Genomic DNA, 19,449 nt, shown 5'->3' with positions numbered 1-19,449 from the left:
GTAAGCCCTGCAGCACGTTAGCCAACATTTTCGCAGAAGGTTGCTCTGTCACGTGTTTATTCAGCCTTTGAATGGAGTCCTTTGTCGTACGTGAATACTGGTGGGATCCACTGCGTCGTGTACTATATGCACGGCGCGAGCTGGTTGGATGAGTTAGCGGACAATTTAGAAGAAGCACATTAAAAAAGATTCACGGGTTTCACGTGCCAAAACCATGATATGACTGCGAGGCACGCCGTAGCGCGGGACTCCGGATTAAATGCTTACCACCTTGGGCTCTTTAACGTGCATTTGAATTTAAGCGCACGGGTGTCTTCTCAGTAACGTGCGAACTTGGGCCAGTTGGTTGTATACTTCACCAGCAGCGCGGAAGCGGAGTACAGGGACAGCGGCGAAAATTTCGCCTCTGTGGAAATGCGGTCACCGTGACCGGGAATTGAACCTGAGTCCTCGAGCTTAGCAATGCTACGTCTTAGCCTCTATGGTACCGCGGCGTGTCAGAAGAATCATATTAACGAGAAAGATATAACAGTACAAATCACGCAGGACAACCGCTGGCCGCGTTGACACCGCTTAATTTGCTCTTGCTTCACTTCGACAAGAACTTAGAACAAAAATAGCAAAGGAGCCTTGTATAGCCATGTGTACTAAAGAATTACCACCCAAACAGCATGTTGCCGCCTACCTTAGTTTTATTCTGTGCGTTTTTTTTTTTTTTGTTCTCGCATATGAACGGAACATTACAGCCGATGTCGTACGACTGCGACTGCATTATAGCCGATCGTACGACTGCGATTCTCACCCATGTCAACAAAACTGTCACGTCGGAAGCACTAGAGCGAAACTATATATATTTGCGAGCTTTCTTGACTTTCAAGGGACTAGCCACGTACAAGCCTTCAGAAAGCCATGGCTTATTGAAATCACGCGAGGCCATGCGCCCCTGACCGTGGCTGCCATCAGGGCTGCATATACTACACGAAGTGTCAGGGTTCAGGCAAGCGATTTTTTTTTTCTTTCTCCGCTTTCCACGCACGCCGATCACCCACGGTGCCAGTGTCGTATATTGAGGCGCGCTCGCCGGCGCCCCCAGCAGCGGCCAAACATCTTCCCCACTACCCCTTCACAACTTCATCTTTGCTTGTACGCTCTCGCCACAAGTTTACAAGTCCAATGCGCAAGGCCGCGCACAGGCACCGAAGGCCGGGACAGCAAGCACACCTTTCTCATTTACCAACTCGTCTGAATGGCTGGCTGCCCCGAGAGCTTCGCGGCCGCTGCCCTTCAGCGAACTCTCCTCTCGCGCCAGGCACTTTGAGCTCGATGCTCCTTCCTGGCACACTCCCGCGTTGGGTCTGCGACGCGTAGCGCCTGACACCCTTTCCGGTCTCAGCGCCATGTATGGTGCATCTCCTGCTTTACGCGCGCAAAACGCGAATTGCCATTAGGCTTTGGTAGGGCATAATTCATGCCTTCACCCCCTGCTTCGACAGGTCACCGCTTTAGCGTTTCCATTTTTTTCGTTTGGTAATGAAGATGCAGCGGCGATTCTTCGCTCTTGTCACGTGGTGCGGCAAGCTGGCCCGCGCTCCAATCAAGCGCAGTAGATGGCGATGCCGTTCTCAGTGCCGCAGCTGATATAAAACAACACCCAGCGCTGTCTGCACTCGCCAGACTGGGAAAGTGTGCGGCTGCGAAGAATTACAGGGTGACACGAACCAGGGAGCTAAGGTGGGGCGCTTTGTACTTCCTCTATACTACATTTTGCTGATAACCTATTTTTCTAAGGCTAGCGACGTTCAAGCTCATGAGAGATAACTTTCTGCGCGCAGTGTATCTGAGAGACCTTCCTATAATGCGCTTGTTTTTCCTGTCACGTGCACATACGTGAACATGTACAACAAGCAACAAAAATATGAACTCTTTGTTATCCAATCCTTATTTTCCGCCTTGCGACTTCAATAACTAAGTTCTTGAAGTCGGATGTAGGAAAGCTGAGGCGAGAGCTGTGCATAAACTGTCGTTCTTTGGCGATATTTCACCACAAGCAACTGACAGACCTACAGCTTTCTTTTATACGACGTCATTGTCAGTGAACCACTCATTCATATGTATCCCGATTACTTTCCTACTTCTAGAGCGCACCCGTGTGTCCTTGCACTGAACATGGTATCATTGGTGAGCATAGCAAGCGTGATCCTCTTGGCTTGGACCTGCAGTTGTGATGAAGCCCGTGAGTTTACTTACATATATTATTAAATGAAAGTATAATGTAATAAGTGCAGAAACTACTCAATGAAAAGTAGTAATCGCTTGCTGCAGGACTCTACGAACCCAGTTTGCAAGCTACCTTGCGTGAGCTTTACGACTTAATGGTGCAACCTCCTTCTCCCCTTTTTTCAGCGCAGGGCAGCCAACTGGGCTAAGCTTATTTACCTGCCTGGACTTGCATAACCACTTTCGTCTTTCTCTGAAACTGTCAAGTCTGTTTTGACTCACATGCTCCTCGTTTGTTTCCATAAATCGACTGAGAAAGTGAACAGCATGAATCAATTCTGCTTTGTATGCCTGTTGTATGAAGAAATTACAATCTAGTGAATCTAGTGGCAACGTTCAGTTTACGCATAATAATATAATGTAGATATAGCTGGTGGTATACCGCTACCGTCAGAATACCCTCTGAACTTTGATAGACAATTTCAGGGATCACGTGCTCTAGTGAATGTAATGCACACAGCCTTTAGATGCAAGCATCGCCATCTTTAGACTATTTTGAGCAGCCTGCACAGTCGAATGAGTCCTTGATGGAGAACTGCAGCCTACTGAAAACCTATAAGTCATGAATTTCGGCATACTTTATCTTTATTGAACTCGAATGCACGAAGCTTCGTAGTCTAGCTCATTTATTTAATAGTTTTTGAGCGTTAGGCAGAGCGGACGTCTAAATTTTTTGAAGTCACATTTAGCCTGTCAGTCTCTACAGGCACATGGCCGGATGACTAGAATACGTCTGATAAACAGTCTCTCTTTAAACATCGCAACAGAAATATGATTTTCTACAACAAACTGATAGCTTTAATTAGTGCGAGAAAATACCTTTCCAAGCAAAAAGTTTGAACCAGAGAGAGCTGTACTTACTACGGTATGTTGTACACAGACATAGCCTGAAATTTGTATGCATATGAATTCTGTTTTAGAGCAAATGGGGAAGGTAGCTTCCGCATCTCTAGAAATAAACACGCGGAACTTCTTCCGTGACTGTCAAAATAAATATTTGTTAATGTGTGGCTTTTTTATGTGGTACTTATTTGTTCACTATGGTACCGATGAAGTGGTTCCAAATAAAACGTGACATATTGTATTAGAGTGAATTTTAACGCGATAGCGTTAAAGAGCTCGTTTCGCAGAAATTCCGGCGTCGTTGTCGGCGTCGTTGGTTGGGAGCGAAAAATCAGCGTTGTCCGTGACCGGAAAATCGAGAAAGATGCAAATAAAACAAATTATAAAAGTCTTCGGTTGCAGCGAGAATCGAACCCAGGCCTTCTGCGTGGCAAGGAGATGTTCTACCACAGAGTCACGCCTCTGCTTGAAACTGCTTCGGAAAGAAACACTATATGAATGTCATGTAGTGGAAGGAGTCTCCTTAACACATGTAATATTGCGTGGCAGAAGTGTGCAATCGCGCCAGGCGTCAAAATATGTGAACTGCGCAACGAGTGGGTAAAGGCCCACCCATTACAAAGAGCTCAGACATCTTTAATCATCATAAGCTGCAAAAGCATCAACAAAATGAGCAGCTGCGTAGGTTCGCGTGTTCCATTACGGATGCTTACTGGGCCCTTGGCTGATTCGCAAAAGGGAGAATCATGGCGTAGTGGGCACTTACGACTTTACTTGCAGTAGACATTCTAGGATAGTTTGAAACGGCCAGTGTTACGCACACAGACGTTCGTTTCCTTGCGACACGGTTGAGGCATGCACTGAGAACCGAAGCCATACTAGCAGTTGAGAAGGCGATGCGCACGGGGCCCGATTACGATATCGCGTTTTACTCTTGAAGGCGAAGCTCAAGCGCCCCGCAAGTTTTTATATATAGGTACAATAGTGAACAAATAACTACCGCACAAAACAAAATCGCACAATTACAAATATTTCTTTTTGCAGCTGCGGAAGAAGTTCTCTTCTTGGTTTTCTCCATAAACTGCTTCGTGACACATTAAAATTTTTTAGCCTAATGACCAAAATAGTAGAACGTCCACTTAGTAGTAAAAATTTTGAACTTATTCAGTTTTTTTTTTGTTAGCTACGGGACTAATCATTCCGCTACTTTCGCATGCCATGCAAATATAGGAACAAAATTTTTCAGCACGCTATTTTTCACCATCTGTTACAGTACGGAACACGCTGGATGCCAGTGTTGAGAAGAATGATTGGAATAGATGCTCGGACCTGACGTAACAATGAATTCTTGTTTCAGTTTATTTTTGTTCTGTGAAGATATTTCTTGATTTCTCAACACAACTGAACGCAATGTTCTGTTGTTTTTAATTTATTCAATTAGTTTACTCTGCTCATTATTATTATTTTGCCTCCTTGCGTAAAAAATATTACCGTGCACTTTGTCACAACCTTATCTTTCGGGTTAGAAATATTTTGAAACATCAATTATGACGCTTATGAATTTTTTAGCTCATATTTCCTGAGACCTTAAAGGAGTGTGATAACATAGAAACGTTATTTCGGAACAGCCTGTGGAGTGAAGAGGTTCAAGCCATTGCCGACTGAGAAGGCACGAACTGCGGAATGGCCTTGGATGGTAAGAACTTTCTGCAGTCATCCAATATGAACTAGCATAACATATGTGCTTTAATAAATTCGGGCTAACTATGATACGCATTTAAGTGAAGCGTCTGTAACGCTGTATAGCTTCCTTGTGAGGAACAGAACGAAATATCGTAGGCCTATCTTACGCACGCATTGAATAAGACAAAAATGTTGCACTTTATGCGGCGTATTAAAGGGACACTAAAAGAAAAAAAAACGATTTATCTCGTATTAAAAATTACTCTTTCAAAATACTAATAGCATCAGGCTTGCCGCAAGAAGACGCTTGGTAAGTGAGGAAACGCGCAAAGACAAAACGCGGCTGGCGGTGCCACCTCGAAATTCCCGCACCAATCGCCGTGACGTCGTAGATTTTGACGGCGTCCACTTGGGCCGACATAGTTACTAATCGGTAAAAATTAATTACATTGTCCTTTGAGGGGACCAGAGACTTTTCAATGAATTTAGTTGAGCCAATGTCTCCAAAGTACGAAAAATTCATTTTGAAGTCCGTGACGTCACACGCGGAGACTTCGGCGCGAAACTTAAAAAGGATACTTTGACCTTGATTTTATCCTCTATTAATATGCCTATGACGGTAAAATTAACGACATAAGTGTTTTCACAATATGACTTACCAGTCTAAACCGATTCATTGTTTCACTTTATTTTCCTTTTAAAGTCAAAAGATGAGGAGCAACGATGCTGCCTGAATCTTTTTTTTAGACATTTGGATTCCTATAAGTACTAAATGAGATGCATTATAGATAAAAAATGCTTTAATGCACGATGCTGTAAGCTATCGCTTACTACAAACACACTCTTACCCCAGCCCGGTCGTCTTATACGCCACTGCTACCCACACTTATACACCGCCGATCTATGTAAAACATGCGGGCACAGAGCAACGCTGCGCCACATGCTCTGGGAATGCGCCGGCAACAACAGTCGAGAAACGCCCGCCGTTCGCGATGCGCCTATGGCTGCTGCCAATACCAGGCAACAGGAAGCCTCGAGCTCACTCGTTCCCGCCGCCGTCCCGGCTGCGGGAGCCGCGGGGGACCTTCTCCGTCGGCGACGCCGCCGCTGGGAGGCGGCGCTCAGAAGCTCGGAGCTCAACGACCAGCTCTGGGCCGTCCGGCAGGCCGAAGATGCCGCCCGAGTTCAGGGACTCAGCGCCGCCATCTGAGGCCACCAAGACCAAACTGCCGGCCAAGTGCTAATAAAGTTTCTTCTCTCTCTCTTAATGAATATCAACTGAGACAGCAGCGAATGGTTTCTAGCGGACAAGCTGGGCTCGTTTCTCAAGAAAACACGACTTACTTGGCTTGAAGTATGATGCCGAATGACGTACCACTTGCAGGCTTCTATCATGGAGTACAATCAGCGAAAGACACCCGACTATCTCTGTGCCGGTGTTCTGATCAGCGAGCGACATGTCTTAACAGCGGCTCACTGCTTTGACCCGAGGCCACAGTAAGTGAAGCGAGCAAGCTGATCCATTATTTCAGTAACCTGTAGCCACAATAAGTTAGTTACATTTAGTGAATCGCATCGACAGATTTATCATGACGGTTACATCTCTTTTTTACGCCTTTCGTTATTGCGGTCAGTTTTTGTGTTCTTATGGAAGGTAAAACCTCGCGCTAAAAACATACGCTGGCTAACTTTGACACAATGTTTCTTGTCGTGACGCCTAATGAGATATGTACAAAGAGAGGCATTTTACGTATTACGATATAAGGCGGCCTTATTTGAGAAAGAGTTCTAGTGGCATTATTTTGCTTCTGTGTACAGTGCTTTCACTGTCGGTCCAGATTAACTCTGGCCATCCCTTTTGTGAAGATGTGGAAGACATTTGTGCAGAAAAACGGGAAGGTGAAAAAAGCATTACTGAACTAAGCTGCGGAGTGGATCTGATATACTACAGGGTATTTTTTTAAACAATACAGATTTTTTTATAAAAATTCTGAGACAGTCGGGCGGCTGTCGTCTTCGCACACGAACTCTGCAACGTGGCGGAAATACTCTGCCACACCTAAATTTAAACTGAAATGAGGAAATAACAAAAACTCGTTAATTAACTTTTTAATTATTAACTTGAGGGCGGTTATTTATATGGAAAAGTTGTACGACATCACAATGTGTGGCATACCCATTTTTTTAGGAATCCCAAAAATCCCACGCAATTTGAGATACTAATTATCGAAATTAAAAGCCCCAATCGAGACGACATCGAAACTGAGCGCGACCGGGGTGCAGGAAATGCCGATGCTGTTTTACGTCAGACCGCAACTTTCCCGTCACGAACTTTGAAAAAAGGCGTGCCGAATCTGGACAGGAAAAACGGTAAGTCGTCTGAAATACACAAGTGGACCGCTTATTTATTGCGTGCAATGTTTCGCGCTTATCTGATTCTTTCGCGATGTACCCAAGAAAACTGCAATTTCCACCTTTTTTTCTGTCTCTATACAGCGTAAAACTAGGGGGCAGCCACTGTGGCGCTTCTCGCAGACAAGCGAAAGAGCTGTTTACGCTTATTTATAGTCTAAGGAAGAAAAAAGATAAGCACTACACACCAAACGCAAATAATAAGCGGTCCACTTGTGTACTTGAGATGACTTGCCGTTTTGCCTGAACAGAATCTGTTGCGACGCGCCTTTTTTCAAAGTTCGTCACGTGAACTTCCGGTCTGACGTAATACAGACGGCATTTACTGCGCGCACGGCGCGCTGAGTTTCGATGTCGCCTTGATCGGGGTCCTCAATTTCAATTATTAATATCTCGTATTACGTGTGTCTTTTGAGATTTCTAAAAACAAAATGGGTACGCCATAAATTGTGGCGTCCTACAACTCTTCCCTGTAAACAACGGCCCTAAGGTTAATAATCAAAAAGTTAATTCACGAATTTTTGTTAATTACTCAATTGAATGTAACTTTAGGTGCGGCAAAGTATTTCCGCCTCGACGCAGAGTTCTTGCACGAAGAAGACGGGTGCCTGACTGTCATAGCATTTTTATAAATAAGTATGTATATTAAAAAAAATCACCCGGTATACTGTGGTGGTCGCATGAGCAAATGCAATCTGAACTCGGTAATCTCAAGAGCGCACGCTGAGGCTTCTGGCAATTTCAGAGGCTGTATTCAGTTTTTCATCCCAGTAAGGGAGTGCATAAAGATTCCATGGGTAATGCTCCCTCAATGCTTTGCCTTCAACCAAAGATTCAATGTCTTAATTCGGGCCGAGACAGCGCTTTTAAGAGACTGCCGGGCCGTCCTTAGGAACCCGCGGTTGTACTCGGTTCAACTGGAGTCGGAGTCCACCGAATCCGGAGTGGAGTACAACGTGTACGACGTCGAAGTGCATCCAGACTACTTGCCCGGGAGCAGCTACTACGACCTGGCTGTGATGACGCTGCGCACTAACGTGGCCAACGATACCATGCCCATCTGTCTGCCCACCCGTACTGACGCCTTCGACAAGAGGCTGTCTTACGTTCTCGAGTGGTCGCCCAAGTATTACGGTAACTCTGCACTTTCTCACTCCATCAGAGTACTAATTAGGTGCAGTGTGAGCTCATTTCGACGTAAGTAAGGACTGCTACGCTCTCTGGTGATAATATGGGTGCACGTGGACCATACGCAGTAACTCTCGGGTCAAGCATACGTTTAACACTGGTACGACTATGTGTAGTGCAGATGCCATAAACGACACTCAACAGCATCCGTTTGAGAGAAGGCAAAAACCACCCTATCGACCACCGGTCATTGTTTTATTTTGGCTATCACGCAAATATGCAGGCGTGTGTCACTGACTCCTCATTAGTTGCGTGCAAGTATAGCATCTCACCGTTTCACCTTGTGCACGACAGCGTTTCGAAGGAGGCAACATGCTAGAGGCTCGTGTACACAGATTTAGGTGCACGTTAAAGAACCCACGACGGCGTCCCTCATAATCATATCATGGTTTTGGGAAGTAAAACCTCAATTATATTATTATATAACTTTGAGCACGGGGTTCTCAGTAAGAAGAGGCTTTAACTCGAGTACAACAATATTTTCCCTTTTCAAGTGCATGTAAATCGGGGAAAGGCTGTTATCAGGTAACCGCTGGATCAATTTTAATGAAATTTACTGAATTTAAGAGCTAAGTTTTATAGCCACTCTTGTAAGCTGACTTTTGATTTAGTGCTTTATTATTTTAAGAGAATTTATATATTAAAAAAAACGAAATAAAGAAAGAAGACAGAAGCAGGGATTTTACAAATCTGTACTTTCGCGTCAAAAGCAGATATGTCAGTTACGTGCATCATTCAGAGCATCTGAAGCGTATAAATTTGATGTACGATTTTACGGCTTACATCAAATTGTTAGTGTTGTTAGACGGTGTGTTACAAGATTGTTAGACACTGTGCAAAATAAAACTTTGCCTATTTCAGGGAACAAATCCCCCATGGCCCTTCGTGCTCGTCGAGCCCTCGTGGCAAACAACGCGGACTGCAGCGAGTTTTTCAGCAATGTCAGGATGCGCGAGCTTCCAAGGGGCATCATCGCTGGCCAGATGTGCACCGATATCCAAGAAATACAAGGCGGTTGTGATGTAAGAGCTTATACGAAGAGTTCATGCGATACACGATATGTGGAAGATGCGTAGATTTTCTGAAGTTCCAACTTGAAAAAAAAAAAAAAAAAAACGAAGGGAGGGAATTTTTAAGCGAAGCTTCTATGAGTTACAGATTTCGGTGGCGGCGGCGGCATAGTTCGATAAATACCCGGCGCCGGCAGTGTACAGAAATGCGGGTGTAGAAAAAAAAATGCCGGTGGATCTCAAGCATTGTGGGAATCCGTTTCATGCGAAGTAGTCAGCGAGTAGTTGCCTATGCTTGATATTTTGGCTTTGAGCCAAGCGTTACGAGGAGGATCGACGTGTCGTGTTTGTGTAAATGGAGTAGTTGTGTGCCTATCGTGGGCTTACCAGGCATGTAGACAACACTGGCGTTTGAAGGGTACCTTATGGCCTGAAGTTACGACGTTAAAGCACAGAAATCAATTTTATCCGGAAGTGCATGATGTGCTTACTATACGTAGCGTATCGTTCGTCAGCGTATTCCTTCGGGTTCGAGCAACGCTTGAATATAGCTTGCCGAGGCATAAGAGTAGATATCTCATGTTTATTACATTTTTATATAAGTGAATATAGCCAACATTGTAACCACAATTGACGTTTCCCCAGCATGACGCCTGCATAGGGTATTTTTCAAGATCTGTCGCGGCTCTGTGGTAGAATACCTGACTGCCACACAGAATGCCTAGGTTAGATTCTTGCTCAAAACCTGGATTTTATTCTTTGCATGCGTCGAGATTTCTCACTCGCCGAGAACGCCGCCGACATCGACACCGGCCTTTCTGCGACACGGGCTCCTTAACGCTCTCGCGTTCGAAATTTTAATCTCTGTTTATTCATCTGTGGCACGTACCCGCACACAATAGGCCGTTGCATGCGGGTATGTGCCACACGTGACTGGGTGAAAGGGTTTTGTGACGTACGCGAAATGCCTTCCACGTTGTTCACATTATGACCTGGTAGTCGTGTTCTTCATACACTCAGACCCTCCTGTGCCAGTTTTGGTATATAACAAGTTAAGGAAGCGGCCACGAAAGCACCCAGACGTAGGCGGCTAGATAGATGGAAACGGTCAAAGTGCCTTTGGTTCGCTCAGAAATGCTTCGCATTTATTAGGCCCTCAAAGGTGTGCCGGTCACATGCTTGTTTGTATGCGCCGTTTTCCAATAACTGGTGCTCCATCGAACGTGGGCTTGTTGGCGATCCGCCGTTTCTGATATAAAAATATGATCTTTTATCGAGGTCACTCGTCATTTCACGTTGCCACATTTTACTGCTGCCTTTAATTGTTGCACTTCATTGTTTCACGCATGACAGTCGTTGTTGCCTGCAGCAGCAGAACTTTTGCGCTGCTGAACACCTAGGTGAAGGTCCCATTCCTGGCAAGAAGGAAGAAAGTTAGGAGGGATAATTGCACAATGCGATATATAGAAAGAAAGAAAGAAAGAAAGAAAGAAAGAAAGAAAGAAAGAAAGAAAGAAAGAAAGAAAGAAAGAAAGAAAGAAAGAAAGAAAGAAAGAAAGAAAGAGACATAGTAGGTCAGGGGCGCACACGCCACGCTTCGCTTGCCGCCATTGTTCGATAGATGAGCGGCTCCTGAAATTTTCGAGGGACTCGTTTTTTTTATTATAAACACAACCGAATGAATCCAAGAGACAATTAAGCCAAGGGGATGGAAAGCATAGGAAACATTGTTTGTTTTTTAACTATAGTGTATTAATTATGACATGAATCGAAATGAATTACACCCTTTTTGTCGCTGGGATCCGCAATTCGAATGTTGTGAGTTCGGATCTTATCGACGCTTTTAGTCCACTTTGGTTCATTTCCATTGATGGTGGACTTTAGAGGTACCAGATATACGCGCAATATCACTGCCCTCTACATATTTTCCTGTCTAGAGAACGTTTACTACAAAAGTTACCGAAGGTTATGCCTCTGTGACCATTTATTTACGCATAGAAATGAAATCATACCTTACCTTTGTAAAACCACTCAGGTGAACAGCAAGCTGGACTCCTATGGTGACGGCGACGGACGTGGTCAGAACTGTGCTGTAAATGCCTGAAACGTAGCTTGATTGTGCCGTGACATCGCACGTTCTGTTTACCTTCTTTGCAGCGTTACATGGGTTCGCCGATGATCGTGCCAGATCGAAGTTACCGCTGGTCGGCGGTCGGAGTGGCCACGTTCGGAGAGAAATGCCGCGACCACAATTTCCCCGGAGTGTACACCAAGGTCACGCACTACTTGCCTTGGATCCAACGTATAATGAAAAGCACTTAGCCGTTGCTTTCACTCACCACTTCGCTCAACCATCTAAATGACCATGTATTCGCACCTTCTAGCCATTATTGCTGCAATAAAGTTGCGGTAACAGTCGAATCATTCCGCAGGTGATAGACTCGATCGCAGGCAAGCAGCTCTCAAATATGAGTTTTCCTTAAAAAAAAACAACCGAATAGGAGGCCGAAGTTGAGATTACATGGCTCCCTATTGCTATACGGCAGAGCGCTGCATAAACTTGATGTGCGACACTTAAGCACCGATGGGTACAAGTGCGCAAGAGATAATGGCGCAAAATGTCGCTGATGTCTTGTGTGAGCGCCCCGTCGCATTGTCTTTTATGTTCGTGTCCCTTGCCCCGATTCAGTGCCAAGAATTATTCAACCCTGCGCAATGAGAAGGCGAGTTAAAGATAAAAAAGTCGTGAGTATATACAAAAGAACACATCAGGGATGAATTCTTCTGCCCACGTATAGACTTTCTCGTTACAGCTTTCTCTGTCTACGCACGACCAATCAGCAAGCCCGCATGAAACCCTAGCCAGCGTGGTGCGTTGGTGGTTCGCGAATTTCGCATTACGACACGAAATTGAATGGTCAGAATATACGTTTCATTCGTGTGATTGTTGTACTTTATTTCACTCATTCATTTACATCAACCTGCAGGTTTCTTAATACAGTATAGCGTCAGAAAAAAGACTGAGTTGTCATTTTATACAAGTTTCAACTGCCCGTAAACTATGTATAATACATATGTATATATAAATACGCACCCTCACGGACTTCACTTCAACCTAGAGGTCGGTCATATTTCTTCCTTACCACTTGTTACATACCAACACCAACTTCGCTAGGAGTTAGGATCGTTCCGGCATTTCTAGGTGGAGGGCAGCCATTCGAACGCCATTTAACGCACAAAAGATAATGAAATGACACCGTCCGGATATATTTGGACGTGAAACAAACTTAGTCTTCAAAACAAAAACAGTTCTTTGAGTATGTGCAGTAACCAAGGACAGTGTTAAATATTGTGCGCTGCTCTCTTGAAATGACTTGACATTGCGTTGCAAAACTCTTGCAACTGTCTTTGCAAAAGAGGAAGCCAACCCGAGACAATGGGCAAACCTTGCAAATGGCAGAGATTCCCACAGCCAACGGTTAAAGACTTTGCGCCGTGTAAATTACTATGCGGAGCACTTCGAATTTTACCTCGCTGTCTAATCGATAAGATAAGGAGACTACAGGAACCTCCACAAGTTTTCTTCCAAATGAAATGGTTTAGAAAAGACGCAGAACTGTATTATTATCGAATGTTTGCAGTAGATAAAAAGGCGCGAATAGCAAACAAGGTGGCAAACTAAAATGAACGTGCAATGAAGGAATTAAGGGCAGCGTACAGAGAGTACAGCGAGGCAGCATCTCTGATTGGCGAAACTGTTACCTTCGTGATGCTAGGGGAACCTTACGTTATGATTAATACGGCTACGTGAATGCCAGTACACTTATCGGCACGGCCTCTCACCCGGAAAGTTAGGGTGAAGTTCATTGCTGTGTACAGACCTATAATACTTCATTCTTTTTTTCATAGTTCTACTATCGCCTTTATTGTAAGAAGTTAACGAAATACGTCTTTGATTTCTAAGCTGCTCCCTCCTCCCTTAAATAAAGCGGTGGCTCAACACTACGTTACGCTGCTAAAAAAAAAGAAAAAGATGACGGGTTCGATTCGCGGCCGTAGTTACCATATTCCAACGAACGCAAAATACACAAGTGTTTATGTACACTTATATTTGGTTAGTGTGGATACGGTTTTCTACGATGACGCCTCTCATAGCTTATGGGTACAGATTTGAGACGATAAACACCTCAAACTAATGATTCACTTCTCTCAAACAACGTTACCAAATAAACAGTAAAACAGCATTTTCTCAACGGAACTCTCAAACAACTCATTAGAGCTATCGAACCGCATTAATCTCTAGTAACACTGGGGAACATGAAAGAGCACGCCAAGTGAACGGCTAAAATATTGAACCCCGTTATCTAAAGACGAAACTGTGCCACGTTTTGGCAATTACATGTGTCCCCAATGACGAGCACGTGCAGTTTGACTTGAACTGAAGGTCTCGCCGTTTTCGTCTCGTTTATTTGTATTATGTTACATAGAACTGACGGTGCTGCTAGTTCTCAATGTTCTTGTGCACAAGAAAATTAAACTGTACAACTTTACCAAGTAAAGTGTCTACGGCGCTTTCCTACGAAACGCCTATGCAAAATTAATTTTGTTGCATTAGGCCCGCACGCATCGGCCTCGAAAATATGCTAGGCGCGTAGTCAACAAGTATTCTGCTGACAAAGCTAATACATCTTAACAATTTCTAGAGACCTGGAACAGATTTCGTTGTTATTTACTGTGTGTGCTCCTGTATCGTGCCATGAATAGGGTACACTGACAGTCTAGGAGAATATTCGCAAATCCTGCGGCCCTTGCCACTCAGGACCTCAATAAAGTTCTTTGTCTGTCGGTCCTGCGGCCTACATAGCCGTACGCTACCACTATACACTACCACTTTCGCCACACATTTGCTACTTCGTGAGTTTATTTTTAATAAATTTGAACACTGTTCTTATCTTCAAAGCTTGAACTCAACTGTTCATCGAATCGTGATTCGCGCCTGTGAAGGTTACTACTCTCTAACTGTTCCCTTCAAACGTATATGCTCCAAACGACAAAAATTATTTCAGTAAGCCATTATAACTGAGCGCAAATAAAAATTCTGAGGGTAATCAGCGTGTCATATATAACGTGTGGAAAGAGTTCGAAGACAAGTGAATTGCAGAACAATTGAACAAGTACCAGAAACGGCTTTTGTAGGAGAAAGATTACCGGGCGCTTCGTATTACTTTTTTTTTCTCGAACTCGGCTGCGATAGAATCTGAACTGCGATGCTTGGTATTCAAACAAGTCCGTCGGGCTTTTTTTTTTTTTTTTTGAGTCTACGGAATGTCGATAACCACAGGCAATGGACTTATAGGTTTTGCTCGTTTTATCGACTGTTGCACGTCCAGATAATGTCTACAGTCGATCCATTTGGAAGTGCATGCACCAGTTACTGAACGAATCAACAATAACGCTTAGAATTTTGTCAATGACACTTTAAGCTAAAGGGTCTGTAGACCAAGGTTGCTATTTGGGCCTGTGGTTTGCGCCCTGTGTGTTACAACGTCTCTCTTATGTCCGTGTCAATTTTTGCGCAACGTTATACCCACTGAAGTCTGTAGACAACAACCTACACATTGCTTTCGGAGGGTCGCGTGTGCTCTGAACGTCTCCGGATGTGCACATTACTTCCTTTATTCTCTAGTCGTTGTTTTTTGTGTTCTGCGTGGCTAAATGTAGCAGACTCCACATTCAGATGCTAGCGTGGGGTTTAAACAAAGGTAAACAGCAACAAAACGAGCAAAAAAAGTAATACGTGTCTTGGCATTGACCATGCAGACGTTGCGCAGCACGCGTTATGCAAGGAAGCAGGTTATGCCGTTGCGTAAGCGATCCTTAGTGTAGGCCAGTGTGACGATTTATGTGTGGGACCTGCACGAGAGAGCTCCTACGCAACCCGGGGTCATGCAAAGCTGTCCAAGAGTCCTCTCCTGATTACTTCATAAGTATGAGAGCCTTGAACTGATTGGTACACGCTGTTAAGAGAATACACAACTGGAAGAGTTAACCTTTCGCACCTCCGTCCCAGTTGCAGTGGATGGCATGAAGGAATGTCTAGTAAAACGTTTCACGCAAACTGGTGCGGGGAATTCTCTTGGAACACATTGCGGCACCTTTTATGAGACAAGGTGACCTGTAAATTTAGAAAGTAAATAAATAAATAAATAAATAAATAAATAAATAAATAAATAAATAAATAAATAAATAAATATCAGCATCACTTTAGCTGCTAGATGGACTTTTTCCATATTGCTTCCTGGCGTATGGCTTGTTTGTTTTTTCTAAAACAAAACATAGAAGAAATACCGGTGACAGAAAGTTAGGGAGGGTATTTGTGAAGTCACCGAAATATGCGAGCATAGAAATATATTTACAGTGAATTATACGAAACGTGACGCGCGAAAAAAAAAGAAAAAGAAAAGAACGCTGTTGAGCCCAGGCGAAGTAAACGGGAGATGTGAAGTGGAAAAACCATCGGTCAATGACTGCAGCCGCGCTGTGCGCTGTCGCGGGTGCATGCAGCCTCAGCTTTGTTCCTGTCCTAATTTTCCTTCCTTTTGTTCAATGATTCCCCATCTTCTAAAGTGGGGTGGCAAACCGCAAGTTCGTCTAGTTAACTTTCCTGCCTTTCTTTCCCCTGTTTTTGCCTTTGAAAAGTTGGCTGAAGCTATGCCGAAATGTGATTGTGTTTCATTCGTAACATTGGCCTCAAGTTGAATGCTGGCTTCGCCGCAGCACCATTGGCAGTCGCTTAGGGGCCCTATCTTAGGGTTTTCGCCGTGTCATCAGTTCTTGTGTCGCAGCTTCAGTAAAGTCACGAACACTTTGGTTATTCTCATCGAGGGCAGAGTACAACAAAGACAAGGAAATGTACGCTATTTGTAAGGATGAAAAACCAGGGCCCCGAGTTCACATACCTTTTTGTTCGTAACTGAATTATACCATTGGCCGGCTGTCCTCGCTAATAATGTGTTGAGCCCAGACCCCGTATTCATAAAAACGTCTTACAGAAAAATTGTTCGTATTTGTAAATTTCAGCCAATTCTGATACTGGACAAATCATTAATAAGGCAGCTGGCCAATGACGACGAGCACTCACGAAAGAAAGTTTCGTGAATTCGACCCCAGGCCAGTGCTTCGCAACCAGTGCTTAAAGTGATAAACTAGCCGTACACGTATATCCATTGAACTCTCTCTTTCTTTCTGACGTATACAGACCTAGTTTAGATCAAGAATGCTAGCTACGCACACCACGCAGCTACAATGAGCGGTGATCAAACAACAACAAATTTGCGACTAGATTGTGAGAAACAACCATGATGGAAGATTTGCGAGTACTACGTAATGTCAACTTTTTCGCCGCAAATCGACGGTTCATTTCATTCAGCCGTCATAATAATGCCTCGACCAAAGGAAAAGAAAAATCACAGTGTTATCTGACTGAACAAAGTCTCTTGTGCAACACCCCCCTCTCCGCTTCGCTCCCCACATTTCTATCGCAACAAATAAAATCACCGCAAAATATATTTCATTTAAAAGGATGAACTGAAGCAAGTAATCCTGCTCGAGTCATTCAGTTGGCGCCTCCATTTCCAGCCTCATTGGAAACACTATGCTTCGATAACATGTGTGAGCGATGTGAACTCAGTGCTTTGAAACAATGAACAATCAAAAGCCCCGTGGCATCTTTGTAAAAGCACACCCATGGTTCACACAAACTTTCTTGTGTAGTTAGAGCATATACAAAAATGATGAAATACGAGAGGGTTAAATCAATAAAATAATGCAGTTTCCAGGTAATTTCACCTATTAAGAGCATTTTGGCCAACTTATCGTCTTCTAACATTGCAGTAGCGAACATTAATAGATGTCAAAGAAGCGTTGCACCTTACAGAATGTTTCCAACAAAGAAAACGAAACACTTTTTCTAAACACGTTGTTGCTGAGAAACGCTGTCCATCAAAGTGAAGATTATTAATCATGAGGTTTTCAGCACTTGTTGCTCCTCGATCCTCTATAGAAGCGCCTGAACTACAGGGAGAACTTTATATTACAGTTTCTGAAGTCTACTGATATCGATCAGCACAGGCGCACATTGATGCGCGCTCTTGCGCTGATAAATGCCTCGCCTAAAGAAGAGCAATGTTCCTATTAAAACCTTCAGATGTAAATAACGTGAGCGTCAACTTAAGCTCAGAAATAAGAAAAATGAAGGGGTAGCGGAACATAGCCCGAGAAAGGCGCGCCGCCGGAACTAACACACAGAACAAAAAAAAAAGAGAAAATTGTTTAAGGGGTCATGAACCACTTTTCTAAGTAATGATCGAATGATCTCAGTATCGGAGTTTACTGCCTCCCGAATCGATTGCCGCAAAAATTTCTCAAATCCGTCAGCGCTTTCTCTCGTCCCGACAAGCGCACTGGAAGCTACACAGGGAGGGATGTCACGGGGGAAAGAAGTTACGTCAGCGCACGTCATGAAACGCGATCGCTCTCCCGCTGTGATTTGCATGCGCGAGTGTAAAGTTAGCAGACTGAGGAGTGCGGCGCCGGCAAGTGGCGGCACCCCGTGGCAAGAAGCGCATCTGATCCGAACGCCGCTCTCGATTTATGTCGGCTATCGGCCACTGAGGATGCTGTCTTTTGCGACGCGGAGAAACAGATACGCGACGTCAACTGTCAGGCGCCCCGCCCACCGACGAGAGTGAGAACCGGCCTCTGTTTGAAAAGAGGGCGCCTGAGAAAACAGCAAGTTCGCGCCCGCTTGTAGCCTTTACGCGGCGCGCACGACTGCAATATTTGGCTGAGCAGTTTAGAGCCGTGTCAGCTTTCCGCAGGATGTGTTTTTTCAACAAGCCCAAGGGGTGCTTCACGACCCCTTCAAGAGGAAAACGTGTAACTCGAGCCGTGGAAAGCTTTGATAACAATATAAATTAGTCAAATGACAATAAGCTAACAATATGAAATAAAAAAAGTTTTTTTAGTGGACCACGACGCCCACTGCAAAAAGTTCGTGCAATATTTAGTTACCTACTAATCTATCCACACGTGATCGACAATTAGAAACATCAGCACGCACTGGTTAACTCGCGCTGATGGTGAATGGTTGCGACCACTTGCTTTCTCTCTCTTTTTGACACTGCATGTTGTTTTCGTTAAAGGTTTCACTTGAAAGACAGCGCTTGTCCCGCCTGTTTTGTTATATGCCTCTACGCTTTTGCGCTACAGTATCATGGATGGGTTCCCACTCTTCTGATTCGTCATCCTTGGGTAGCTTTTTCTTTTCTTTCTTTTTTCACGCTCATTCACGCTGGACGAGGCCATGCTGGTATCTGCTCCACCACGGGCTGTCTTTCTTTTTTTACTTCAAACTTTTCGCTTCCTCTTAACCTTTCAGAGTGATCACCTTTCTTTCTCTCGCTCGCTTCGATCTGCAGCGGCGTCGGATGTGAGTCGTGGTTGTGTGGATGATCGTCGCCCACACTTTCAATCCTTTAGAGTGACTACGCCCGTACATCGCGCTCTCCTCGTAGTGGGGAGGCAAAAATTGTACAGGGAAATGGAAAGCGATTAAAACGCTTAATACAGTATAAGAGAGAACGACGATCTGATTAATCTTGAAGTCAATGGGTCTCAAGTACATTCTTTCAAATTCGCCCACCAGAATGCCTTATGGCACGTGTTGTAACCACGGCTGGAGTATACTAACTATCCTTTCCCTTTAATATACTTTCTCATTTTCTTCTCTGCGCTAATGGACAGGAGAGTGCGATGACAAGCAAGTAACAGCATGAGCCGATGTAATCGGACACAGCATCATCCGCTCCCATTCCACTTTATCCGACTTTTCTCTATACGGAGCACACTTGCGACACCTCTGCTCAGCTGAGCGTGTAATCGTGAACGTTGGCAGTTACCTAATATTTGAGCCATTAAACAGGCACCTTCTGTCTCGCGCCATCAGACACTAAGATTTAGAAAAGAAGAAGAGAGA

At 44.3% G+C, this 19,449-nt stretch overlaps 1 protein-coding gene across 1 annotated transcript; it reads left to right on the top strand.

Annotated features, from left to right (window-relative positions):
• The first annotated feature begins 1,675 nt into the window (after positions 1 to 1,675).
• Positions 1,676 to 11,834, top strand: LOC119378829 (clotting factor B). The gene is made up of 7 exons (XM_037647849.2): positions 1,676 to 1,731; positions 2,139 to 2,233; positions 4,749 to 4,816; positions 6,188 to 6,300; positions 8,108 to 8,349; positions 9,265 to 9,425; positions 11,571 to 11,834. Exons 2-7 carry the CDS (start codon positions 2,167 to 2,169, stop codon positions 11,733 to 11,735), a joined length of 816 nt encoding a protein of 271 aa, XP_037503777.1. The 5' UTR covers positions 1,676 to 1,731; positions 2,139 to 2,166; the 3' UTR covers positions 11,736 to 11,834.
• Positions 11,835 to 19,449: the final 7,615 nt, after the last annotated feature.

This window comes from Rhipicephalus sanguineus, chromosome 1 (assembly GCF_013339695.2).
Source record: "Rhipicephalus sanguineus isolate Rsan-2018 chromosome 1, BIME_Rsan_1.4, whole genome shotgun sequence".
Classification (NCBI taxonomy): Eukaryota; Metazoa; Arthropoda; class Arachnida; order Ixodida; family Ixodidae; genus Rhipicephalus; species Rhipicephalus sanguineus.
The sequence above is the reverse complement of the archived record's forward strand: the minus strand, read 5'-3'. Positions and strand labels throughout refer to the sequence as shown.

What these genes read in the sequence shown, in the direction of transcription:
- LOC119378829 (XM_037647849.2), top strand. Translation starts at nt 2,167, where the DNA reads ATGGTATCATTGGTGAGCATAGCAAGCGTGATCCTCTTGGCTTGGACC. An exon ending in TGCTTTGACCCGAGGCCACA is followed by an intron (nt 6,301 to 8,107) that starts GTAAGTGAAGCG and finishes GGCCGTCCTTAG; the next exon opens with GAACCCGCGGTTGTACTCGG. An exon ending in AAATACAAGGCGGTTGTGAT is followed by an intron (nt 9,426 to 11,570) that starts GTAAGAGCTTAT and finishes CCTTCTTTGCAG; the next exon opens with CGTTACATGGGTTCGCCGAT.